This window comes from Apis laboriosa, unplaced genomic scaffold (assembly GCF_014066325.1).
Source record: "Apis laboriosa isolate Shangri-la unplaced genomic scaffold, ASM1406632v1 scaffold25_cov139, whole genome shotgun sequence".
Taxonomy (NCBI): domain Eukaryota; kingdom Metazoa; phylum Arthropoda; class Insecta; order Hymenoptera; family Apidae; genus Apis; species Apis laboriosa.
In genome coordinates this window covers 899,473-913,242 of record NW_025222552.1, presented here as the reverse complement: position 1 = coordinate 913,242, position 13,770 = coordinate 899,473, and the positions used below count along the sequence as shown (strand labels likewise).

Below are 13,770 nucleotides of genomic sequence, written 5' to 3'. Positions count from 1 at the left end.
AATACTTTATATTCGTCGTTTCGAAACGTTTGTTTCTAAGTCATTTAAGAACGCGTTATTGCGACTTTGTTATTCAAGCGTTTCTAAGAAATATTTACGATCACCTGCTGGACATTGGTGAGCTTCTTTTTACATAACAATCGGTATTGAACCCAGTATGTAATATGCTCTTTTTGACTAGAAAATTAGAAGATTGTCAAAGAGCAAATATGTAAATTTGTAAATGTTTTATTTTATCTTATATTTGTACGTATATATTTGTCAAATTTATATTTAATTGATGAAACATCACATTTTAGATCAGAAGTATTCAAACTTCGTAATATCATGTTATTCATTTTTTCATATTTTTTCTTTTCTTATTATATATTCTATGTTTTTAGATTTTATTATTAATATACTTATTAAACTGAAAATTATCATAAGCTTTTTTTAAGTATGATTCCAAATTATTATATTTAATATTAATTAAATCTTTCAAAAATTAATTAAAATTCGTACAATTTAGTAATTGAAGTTTGAGCACTTTTGTTTTAAACAAAAAATAAAATGAAAAAAAACTTCAAAAAATATAACATTGCGTATTTATGATATGTACTGGATTCTACATCGATAATAGTGCTAAATAATTATTGCAATGGCGGGTTTTCCTGGTATGTCGTTTTGTTCGTCAATGAAATTCGAATTACCATAAATACACCGCCAATTTATATTTTTCTATGGCGCTCTTAATCAAGAATTTTATGAATTGGATAGTTATTTAATCAATTTTTATTCTTAACACATCGTGGTTACTTAGCTTTTAAAGCAAAAAAAGATAGATCGTAAAAAATCCACGTGAAAATGGATATGGTACGATCGATCACAGTTGAATGAATTTTATCACTTAAAATTATTTTTCACGTTGAAGTTTTAAATGGTGCGCTTCATGTCGTAAAGTATTAGATTTTTATAAAAATATTGGGTAAATGTTATTTACTCGCAAATAATCACGAATGCATGGCATTTGCAAGAATTCTATATTATCATTCTATAAAAATTATATGGCGTTACGAATATATTAACACCATGTAAAATATTATGTAGTATGATTTTTGTGAAATCTTGTTCTTTGAAAGTTACTATTGATATGTTAATAGCATAAACCAAATCTTCTCGTTAATCTTTAACTTGTTAATAATTAATAATTTACCCATTATTGTGACAATAAAAAAGGATAAAAGAAAATAAATTAAAAATAATGATTTATTTGCAATTTATATTTTTTATTTAAAATATGAAAATAGTTTATATGTTTTTATTTTGTTAATTTTTCATAATATTGTAAGCTCAGATTATATTTCGAATACGTTTTTTGGTTTATGTTATTATCATATAAGGCATTACATTGCTAATACCGGTTTTTAATCGCCATTTCATGAACCGTAACTAATTATATGTGGGAATCTAGATAATGTTATTCATAATGTTAATCAAGAATTTGAAATATAATCTGCACATTTCTATTAACCTTCTGAAGTATTCATCAATCTAAGATAATGATTAGATAGTTTGAAAAGCAATTTTTAAAATATCTACGAAAATTTTTTCAATAAAAGTAATTTTTCGGCATATCATAAATTTTTAATAATAAATTAAGAATAGAAAATCAAAAGAAATTTTTTGAATGTTATTGAAAAAACATAGAGCGTTGTAAGGAATATTGTGCCAACGTAATAAATTTATTTTTATATTTGGATTCAAATTATTCAAATGCGGAATAAGATCGCAGATAAAAAAAATGAAAAAAAAAATAAATACTTCAAAAGGTTAATAAATATTTCTGATAATTACATCACACATTTATAAGCAACAAAAAAACATTAATTTCCCACGCAACCTGAAATACAGTGAGAGTAACACATTCTTTCTATGAAATGATTTATAACGTAGTTTGAAATATTTTAAACTATTAAACAACTAATAAGACGGTAATCATACTGTAAGGCGAGTTGTGAATTGTACAAATATAAAAAGAAACATTCGTCGAACCAAGTAGTGATTTGAAACTAGCAATTAATTAAATGGACGAAGAGAAAAGAGGACTCGATTAGATTGTGAAATGAAAGAAAAAAAAAATGATGAAAGAAAAATTAATGAAAAATATAAATCGAGCAAGTATAGGAAGTTATTAAACATAAATAAATAACTTCCATTACTTTGACCAAATGATCGAAGATCTTGGAAATTTCTATAATAATACAGCTATTTATACTCATAAGTAAAAAGGAATATGTACTATGATATTACTTGTTGTTGTAACGCACAAAGATTTTAAGTAGGAATTATTCGATATTATCGTGTAATCAGGGTTGTCTGTGCTGTTTGACTTACGATATGAATTCATCTAGATGTGAATATCGATATTTATGAAAAAAGATGAGAAGCATTTTTACGAAATAATTATAATGTACAATAATTGTACATTATTCTGTATTTGTCAAAAAAAAAAAAAAAAATAAAGAAAAGAGAAGAGAAAAAATTATAAAATTATCGATTCAAATTAACAATATAAGAAATTGTCAAAATTGATACTAAAAAATTGATACTAGTATCTAGAAATCTAACAGCACCGATTTATAAAAAAAAAGAAAAAAAGAAAAAAAAAAAATAAAACAAAACAACGGAAACAAATTATATTGAAACATATATACATTCATATTTACAAGAACAGTCAATAGATATAGTTATATTTAAACAACAAAATAATAATGATGATGATCTTGTCTATATAAAACATTTAAATATTATGTTATTTCAAAAAAAACGAATATACGTTGATGAGACAAGATTATTTAAATGGGCATAGTATAATTAAATCTAACTTTGCACTGTATTTTTCCCTCCATCGAATATTTATTAATTAAAATTAATTAAATTTGTAGAATATTTATATATTTTTTTAAAATAATTTTTTATTTATATATATTCTATCATATACAATTTAATAATAAAACATAACAAAAATTTTATATAATTATTTTTTTATGTTGTTTAACAATTTTTTTTTCTCGAATTGAACTATAAATTTCGATGGAGAAAAAATGGAGTACAAATAAATAATTATTCGGATATAACAATATTGCATGGGGTAGAACAGTTTTATAGATCAGTAAAATATTATATGTCGTAATTGTAGAATGCAATAATTTATCGATTATCATAAGGAATACGTAGGAATACGTAGAATGAAATAATTTTCATAAAACAAGATCCATCGATCATAAGTTAATACAAAGATATTTTTTTCTTTTTAATTTTTAAAATATGATTCAAATTGATTTAATTCGAGTTTTCTATTCTTTAACGTCATCATGAATGAATATTATCCTATATAATCAAGAGAAAAATGAAATATATTTGCACGGAAAAACCAAAAGAAAATATGGATAAAATTAATATTGTTTCTTGTAGATTGATTTTATTAATAATTTAAAAGAGAAAAAAAACTCGCCTTGCTTATTTTCCGTCAAATATATTTATAATATACGTAATCTTGCCACATTAAACGATCTGCGTTTTGTTTCTTGTCAAAGATTTTGTATTACTTTCAACAATGAAAAAAATAGACCTGGCGATACTATACGGCTTTACTGTCGTTTTGAGGCTTATTGATCTTCGAAGGATCGTTTTTTTTGATTCTTCAAGATCCTTTTGCTTCGTTAATGGAAAAAAAAAAAAAAAAAAAAAAAAATTTCTCTACCTATTTTGTATGATCGAATGTCAGGTAGACTAAATCAAGCAAATAGGAAAACGATATTCCTATTGCATGTGTTAGTGTCACTGGCAATTTATTTTGCTTTGTAAATAAAAATTCTTTTTTAGTAAAAAAAAAAAGTGCAAAAAAAATCATTAAAAAGAAACATAACAAATGCAGTTCCCTTTATTCCTGATAAAGTAATGATAAATTTCCATTATTTTTTCGCGGAAATTTTTTTTTTTAAGTAATATGAAATTTTATATCATAGAATTATTTTATTTTAAATTGGATATTAAATTTATTCTTGTGAAATATTTATTTTAAAAAAACTATTTTTAAATTATATATCATATAAACATTTTTAATAATATTTGGAATTATTTTTCTTTTTGTTCAATTAATATTATATATTTCTATTATATTGTACATGTCAGTAATTGTAATTTTTATGTTTTAAAAAAATTAATTACTGAAAAATTTATATTAATATGAACAAATTTTTATTTTATTTTAGGTATTTTTACATCAAAATAAAATTATACATCTCAATATTTGATTCATTTTCTATTTCGTTCACTATGAAATAAAATTTTTTGAATTCATATTTCATTACTAGTTTTTTAATCTTTTAGTATATAGGGTGAACAAAATAACTCGTGAAATTGCTCATAAAATATCTTATTTCTTTTTAATTAATATTAAAATATAATTAAAAAATATTTTAAACAGAAATTGAAAAGAGCGTATATTCTGATAGTTTTTGATTTATTAGTTTTTTTATTGGATAATATTTAAAGGAAAATCAATTTTTTTTTAATGAAATTATTTATATTTGAATACATTATTCAATGCAGCTCATTATTTTCTACAAAAAATATTAAGTTATTTATATCAAAAAAATATTAGTTTAAAAGATATTTTAATTTGAATTTTAGACTTTATATGAAAAATGAGAATACGCAAAATGATACTTGTTCGTATTTTCATTATTTTTCATATTTCAAATTTTATATAATTTAAATTAAAATATCTCTATAAATAAAATTAATGATTTTTCAACATATATAATTTAATATTTTTTTATAGAAAATAACATGTTGCATTAATAAAAAATTATATAATTCCATTTAAAAATCAAAATCGATTTTATATATCGATTTATAAAAATTAATAATATCAAAAATGTGCTTCTTAAGACCAACTTTTATATGAAATTTTTTAATATAAACAATTATTATAAACAATTAAGATATTCCAGATTATCAAATTTTGTTTATCCTGCATTAAATTATTTGAAGAATTTTAATTGTGATTTCTTGAAGATAATAAATACTGTGATATTTGTATGAATACTTCTATAAATGATCTTTTCTGTACATTTTTTTATTGTATATATGTATCTTAATCTTACAGAATTATATATTACAGATCATTTCCTTTGGTTTATATTTGCTCACATATAAATGTAATATACTTTATACAAATTATTTATTCAAAACATAGATTTATTAGAATATTATAGCTTCTTATTTTAATAATTTTAATTTGATTTTATGAGTTTTTTAATTAATATTTCAAACTTTATATTTTTAAGAAAAGAAAAAGAAGCAATGTCAAATAAATTTTAGTCATATCAAAACGTACTATAAATATAATAAGAAAATAGATTAAACATAAAACATGTATGAGTACATGTAACATATAATTTTGTATAATTTATATCTATATGGTAAATAAAATGTTAATTCTTATATGGCCTTAATATTATTAATTTTTTTTTAAATATTTTGTATACATATTTTAAACGAAAACAAAATTCAACCAAACATAATTGCATGATAATAAAAGTTAGATATTATTCTTTAAAATATATTACTTAATAATTAGCGTAAATGAAATTTAAATTCATTTTAAATTTAATTATATTAATATTTATAAAAAAAAGGATTTATTAAAAATATTTTTTTGAGAATAATTTGTTTTCTTATATAAAATCTTAAATTAATAAATTTGTTAATATAAAAAATTATTATATTATCAATCAAAATATAATTATATTACGAATTAAGATATTACCCATTCAATGTTGCAAATAATAAAATTTAAATTAATATAACTAATATATTTTCTATAAATAAAAAATAAATTTTTTTGCAGAATTATATTTTGTTAAAATTTTAAAATTGTAAAATTATTCTTATAAATTTTAAACAATATAACAATTTTTACATTACAATACATAATTATATACAATTTTACTTTTAAATATAATTATGTATAATACATTATATATCACTTTTTATTATATTTATATATTATTTTGTTTTTAGAAATTTTTTAAAATGATAATGATAAATAAATTTTCATTAATTATTATATAAATTTCAATATATTAAAAAAAATAAGAGTAATTTAATACAAAGTTTTCAATTGAAAAATCTAATACATTTTAATTAAAATTGTATAATTGTATAATTCTGCATCCATGGTTATTATAATAAAATATTAATTGTAAAATGCAACATCGATACTGCACCAAATAATTTATTTTGCTTATTATTTTAAATTGAATCTTAGTACGGTAATTATAATACATGTTCAGATGGATCTATAATTCGTGATTGATTCTTTAAAGTTTCAGTTGAAATTTTTTCTCCATTAATTACAGCTTCTACATCCTTAGAGCTCAATGTTTCATATTTAAGCAAAGCATCTGCTACTTTTTTTAGTTCTTTTGCATGTTTTTGTAATATCATTTTTGCTCGTTCATATGATTCCTAAAATAAAAAATATTTTAATGTATATATTATAGAATATTATATGCCATGGAATTAACATCATATGATGGCAATATTTACTTGTAAAAGACGTTTCACTTCATTATCACTAAGATCATTTGCGTTCGGACCTGATGGATATCCATCTGTTCGATTTCCCATGCGAACTCCAAAACCAACTTTTTCAGACATGCCATATAAATTTACCATTTCTTCTGCGATAGAAGTTGCAGCCTAAGAAATATAATTATCTATGATTATATAATATAATATATTATTTTCTTATATGATATTTTATTTTGTTATATATAAATAATATTAGAAACATTTGTAACTAGATATTTAATTTTTAATTTTTATAATGTACATATGTATAAATATGAAAAAAATTATTAACTTAAAAATAAACTGAAAATACCTTAAAATCACTTTGTGCTCCTGCTGTTATTTTATCAGGACCAAAAATTAATTCTTCTGCAGCACGACCACCCATTGCACTATCCATTTGAGCCAATAATTTTGATTTTGTTATATGAATTTGATCTTTGTTAGACAAAAATGCAGTCTATAAATATATATATATATACACATATATATATATATACAGAATATTCAATATATTGGACCAATGTTTTTGAAAATGATAAGTTTTTGAAAAGGATGATAAAGAAAAAATTTTTAATGTTTTTTATGACAAACATAATAATGTATATGAATTTTTCATATTTGCAGTATTATTTAAGAAACAAAAATGAAATTTTTTAAATGGAATATTATAAATGGAATATTATAAAATTCAATTTATTTCATTCATTTCTGACATTGTCTGATTTTAAATGCCATAATATGATACATGTTTAAATTTATTTTAATATATTTTTTTTTTGATTTTCATGTGGCATAAACAAATTTATGATATTTCTTAAAAAATTGAATTCATTTTCATTTCTTGAATAATATTATATATATATGATTTTTTTTTTACATTTATAAATATAAAAAATTCTTGTATGTTCATCATAAAAAATGTTAAAACTTTTTTCTTTATTATCTTTTTAAAACATTTATCATTTTTAAAAAAAACTGATCTAATATATCGTAAATATATCGCATTTTTATTCTGTATATATATATATATATATATTATTAAGAAAATAAGATAATAATTATGAATTATTATATTAAGAAAAAAAATAAACATTTAGATATAATTTATTTCTAAAAATTTTATAACAATATCAATAGAATAAAATCGCTAATATATATATATTATAATACTTACGTGTCCTAAAGAATGTCCATGAGGCATAATAGTAATTTTATGCAATGCAGGTGCATCTTTAGTATAATATGCAACTAATGCATGTCCTGCTTCATGATATGCTGTAATACTATTAGTTTCGGTATCATTAATTTTTAATTTTCTTTCTGGACCCATAATTAATTTATCTCTAGCATATTCTAAATGTTTCATTGAAACGTATTCAGCATCATTTATGGCAGCTCTTAAAGCTGCTTGATTTACCTTTTAAAATTAAATCAATAATGAAATTAATTTGATTTAAAACTTTAGAATTAATTTTTAATTAATCTCTAATAATCAATAAAAATAAAAAAATACTTTTTTTTTATTATAAATAAATTGAATAGTTCATTCTAGAATAAAAGAAAAATAATCACATGTAAATAACTTGAAAAATTAAAAAAATTTTAATTTTGAATTGTATATTTTATAGCAAGATTTTATTTTTTTTATTATCTTCTAATCTTTTTATTATTTTTATTTTATACATAAATTGATCACATAAGAAATTAAAGTATTAGATGAAAAGATATATAATTAAAAAAATACTACCATATTTTCTATATCAGCTCCAGTAAATCCAACAGTGCATTTTGCTAAATAACTTGTATCAACATCTCGTGTTAATATTTTTGATAAATATAAATCAAAAATTTCTTTTCGGCTAGAATAATCTGGTATATCAACTACAACTTCAACATCAAAACGACCAGGACGCATTAATGCTTTATCTAAATCATCACGTCTATTTGTTGCTCCTAATACTATAACTCCTTCATTTTGAAGAAATCTACAAATATAAAAAAAATTATTGATAAATGATAAATCATAATGTCAATATTAAATTTAATATATTATAATTATAAATTATGATAATCGAAATTGATAATTTAAAAATTTTAAAATAAATTTTAATGAAAAAATAAAATTAACTACAGAGAAGAGAAGAAAAAATTGAATTATTTAATTAGTATTTATTCATGCTACTTCATTATTAAATCATTTAACTTCCATGTAATTAAATATAACATATATATATATATATATATATATATATATATTATTTATATTGTATTATTTTGTAAATTGGTTTTCTTCGGTAATGAAATAATAAAAAAAAATATATTGAGAAAAATAATAAAAAATTTTTTAAAACAATAATATATGATTAAATTAAAAAAAAAAAATAATTTGAAAATCAATTAACATAAATACTATATATTTTTATAAATACTATATAGTACTATATATTTTTATAAATACTATATACTATTTTTATAAATACTATATATTATTATAAATACTATATTTTTATAAATACTATATATATAATACTATTATAGAATAATTAGTTAGAAAAAAAATTATATTATAATGAGAAATAATTTTTAATAGTTTCTTCATTTTTTTTTCTACCAATTTCCTTCTTTTCATACATAAAATCCTAAATTAATTTCATATTAATTGCTAAGATCATCCTATATATTGCAAAAAAATAAAATAGAATTTTTAATTTACCCGTCCATTTCTGTAAGTAATTGATTTACTGTTTGATTTGCATATGGATGGAGAGCTGAATTTGTTCGTTTTGCACCAACAGAATCAATTTCATCTATAAAAATTACAGCAGGTGCTTTTTCTTTTGCTGCTTCTGAAAAAATAATAGTAATAAACTATGAATGAGTTATAATATTTGTTGAAGTTAAATTTTCATTTGCACACAATTGCATATCATAATATAAAATAATGTTATATGTTAATATTAATATTTTGTGAAATATTATAATTAATTATAATTATAATTTAAAATAATTTAAAATTTAAATTAAAATTTAAAATAAAAATAATAATGAATAATTTTTATTTTATATAGAACACATTGTTTTATAATTTTAAAATAAAAAAAATATTTGATGTAATACAATTACTTAGAACATTTATTAAATTATAATATAAATATATAAACAGATATCATTAGAAATAGTTTTATGGCATAATCATAACATTAAATCATAAATAGATTTAAATAAAAATTTTCAATATATATATGCTTATATATTAAAATAAATAGATTATAAATGATTCATAATATAATCAATTATATAAAAGAAAATTAAAGTAAAAAATATAAATAATATTTTCAACAACTTTCTAAATTTTATTTAATTAATTTTTATTTAATAATTGGAATATTTTTTCAATATATATTATTATAACTTACTAAATAAATCTCTCATTCTGCGTGCACCTTGTCCTACTAAAATTTCTTCAAATTCTGGTCCAGCTGCATGAAAAAATGGTACACCAGCTTCACCAGCTACTGCTCTAGCTAACAATGTCTTTCCTGTTCCTGGTGGTCCTACTAATAATACACCTTTAGGTAGCTTTGCACCAAGTGCAGAAAATTTTTCTGGATTTTTTAAAAATTCGACAATATCACTTAATTCTTGTTTAGCTTCTGCAACCTAATTATATATAAATAAATAAATTATAAATAATGAGATGAAAAAAAATTATTAATATTAAAATTCTAAGAATGAATTACTTACTCCTTTAACATCATTGAAAGTTATATCTGTTGTTTCTGGTCTAAATTTAATACCATCCATTGAAAATCGTAATCCACTTCCTACTAAATAAACTACAAGAAAAAATGGATTATTATTATTATTAATCTAAAACATATTAATATTATTTAAATATTAATCTAATGTTTGTTTATTTATAAAATAATTATGTACAAATAATTAATATATAAATAATATATTTCTTTTGAGTTGAATTTTTCATTAATTGTCAGAATATTATAATTTTTTTATTTATTATATTTAAAGCAACATATTATTTTTGATAATAATAAAACATAACTATTATAAAATAATATTAAAATATATCTATCAAAATAGTTATTATATTATTATGAATAAAAAAGAAAAATTTCATTAAATCTCTAAATTTACATACCTCCATACCAAAACATTACAAATATAGTTCCTGTTATTAAAGTACACATTACTTTAAACCATCCAAAATAAGGATATGTTTGACGTGCTAGTCCTGCTTCATATCCTTCAATGAAAGCTAATATAATTTTTCTATATTCTTCTACTGATGTTTGATTATTGAATAAATTTTTAATTGCTGTCAAGTCTTTTTCTTTCAAAATATTTGCTCTATATCCTATATTCTATGAAATAAAAAAATTATTTATGATATTTTTAAAATATTAATATAAATAATATAATATATAATATATAATCTTACTGTTCCAGAAAAATGACCAAACAAGTTTTTAAATTTATTTACAAATGATGCCTTTTTTTCTAATTCAACATTTACATTACGTTTTGTTCTAAAATTACGAATTTGTATATGATAATTAGATGATTTTCTAGGTAAGGTAGGTAAAATAATCTCTTTCGTACATTGATAATAAGAATTATGATATTTTTTTCTGTTTTCTTTGAAATTCAATTCTGATATATCTGATATTTTCCACTTATTATTTTTTTCTAAATTTTTCTTACAAATTTTTGTGGAAAATTTATCTAATACTACCAAAATATTATTTGTTTTTATATCAAACATTGCAATTACATCACATATTTTTAATTTGTCTATTAACTTATCAATATAATTCTTAGTAGCCTGAAATATAATATATATATTTAATAAATCATCATTATCATTTTATATAATACATTACCATAATAGCTTACTTCTGAAAAATTACTAAAGGAAATATCATCCATAGATTTTTTAAATTCATTTTGTTTTTTAACTTTAACTGAAAATGATGTAGATTTTGGACTAACTACTGAAGTTAATTGTGCCAGGTGATATAACACCTAAAAATGTTAAATAATAATATCTCTTCTTAAGTAAATATTTTACTATTAAATAGCAATTTAATATTAATTAATAATTTGTGATTTGTAATATTAAATAAAATAAAAATAAAAAATAATGTAAAAAAATGTAAAATAAGAAAAATAAAAACTGTGTTCTTAATAAAAATATAAGATAATGCAAATTTCGAAAATTTTTATTAATATAGTATATTTAAAATTATAATATATAAATATTTTTAAAAAATAAATTTAATATATATTTAATATATTATAAAATATGTTATATATTATATTATAAAATTTAAAATTATATATAATGAGCTATCTATTAAATTTGATTTTGTATGGTTATAACTTCATCAATATTATAATAATACAAACCTGATTATGAGGTTGGAAAGAAAACATTGAAGATTAGTCCTATTTAACAGATGTAATGAAATAAATGGAAGTTTCACCTTTTTAAATAGAACTAAATTCAACTGATTGTTTCCTTTTATTGCATATCCAAAAAAATTAACTACATGACATCAATAATCTTTCGTACGAAATATAGTTTTGATACTGCAAGGTAACGGAAATGACTACTGTCTATAAACTTCCGAATGTTTAAAACTAATTGATATTTGATTGAAGATTATAAAATTAAAATTACATTAAATTTTTATCATAAAACTTATGTTTTTTTAAATTTGATTTTGTTATGTGCGTTACAACAGATTTTATTTTACAATTAAATTGTTGAATTAATAATCACAATTTAAAACAATTGTTTTGTGACCTTTAAGCGTGCTTCATTTATTTTAAAATACAATTTAATTACGTAAAACAACTTACTTTATATATCATTTTTATAACATTTTTAATATTAATGAAATAAAAATTTAAAGGATCAAATTGTTTCTCATTAAAAAATATATTAACCTTATTTTAAATATAAGTTCATATAGTATTTATATTTTATATATAAAATATAATTATAATAATACAAATAAATGAATATATTCATTTGTTACACAAGTACAGTGTTTTTATACTTACAATATCGAACTATTAATAGTTTGCCTTTCTTGAATTACTAATGAAAATATATTGTCTTTATTGAATTATTTAGGAATAAATTGTTTAATTAACTATATTTTAAAATGAACTTAAAAGTTTCAAAAAAAAATATGATTGAAAAATATAAATAAATAAAATTTACTTTTTTTCATTTAAATTATATTAATATTTTAAACTTAATATTTTAATATTTAAAGATATCAAGTTTTAAAAATTTTAGAAAAGTATGTTAAAAAAATAAAATTTTATTTCATAATTTTTATTTTATAATTTATTTTTGGAAATAAAAATTTTTAGTATTTATTTTATAATATATAAGTAATTAACATATATTTAAATGTTCAATTTAATACATTTTATATATTATATAAGGTATCAAATAAAATAGTCATAAATAATATATTTATATTCTTTAATATTTATTAAAATTAAAAGAGATATATATAAAAAACATGAAAATTAAACAAAAGATATAATCACACAATATAAAGCTAAAAAAAAAAATAAAATTCTTTTCTTTAAGGATTTGTTTTTAAAAAAATATTAGATTTAAAATTTCTTAGATTAAAAATTTCTTTCTCTAAGTTTTTACTTTTAAGAAAATCGAAATTAAACAAAAGTAATTAGATATTCGCATAATTCAATGAATTTTTAAATTTAATTTTCTTAAAGAATGGTCTTGAAATAAAAAAATATATTATATCTTATATTATCTTATAAAAATTTTATATTTATCTTTTTTTTTTAATTCGATAAAATTTTAAATTAAATAATTTTTAAAAAAAAATTACGGATTGCCTTTATATTATCTATCCAACCTTATTCTATATATATATATATATAGTTTTGATAAAAATAAATAAATATACAAGTAATAAATATCAAATTTAATTTAATAGAATAAATAATTAATTAATAGCATTATTTATATTTTATTGTTTATTAAATACTATCAAATAATATTATAATTTATTATTTTAAGAGAAATTTTTAAATAAATAAGTAGCTTAAAACAAAAAATTCAAGATTTCATAATTT

General features: G+C 18.9%; 1 protein-coding gene across 1 annotated transcript; it reads right to left on the bottom strand.

The window, feature by feature from the left end:
• Positions 1–6,265: 6,265 nt before the first annotated feature.
• Positions 6,266–12,243, bottom strand: LOC122713563 (ATP-dependent zinc metalloprotease YME1L). Its single transcript, XM_043934134.1, has 12 exons — positions 12,052–12,243; positions 11,539–11,667; positions 11,084–11,467; positions 10,784–11,006; positions 10,369–10,460; positions 10,041–10,284; positions 9,338–9,470; positions 8,372–8,609; positions 7,799–8,041; positions 6,935–7,081; positions 6,598–6,750; positions 6,266–6,516 (listed from the first exon to the last, which is right to left on the bottom strand). The coding sequence occupies exons 1-12, from the start codon at positions 12,076–12,078 to the stop codon at positions 6,325–6,327; spliced, it is 2,205 nt and encodes a 734-aa protein (XP_043790069.1). The 5' UTR covers positions 12,079–12,243; the 3' UTR covers positions 6,266–6,324.
• Between the last annotated feature and the right edge of the window lie 1,527 nt (positions 12,244–13,770).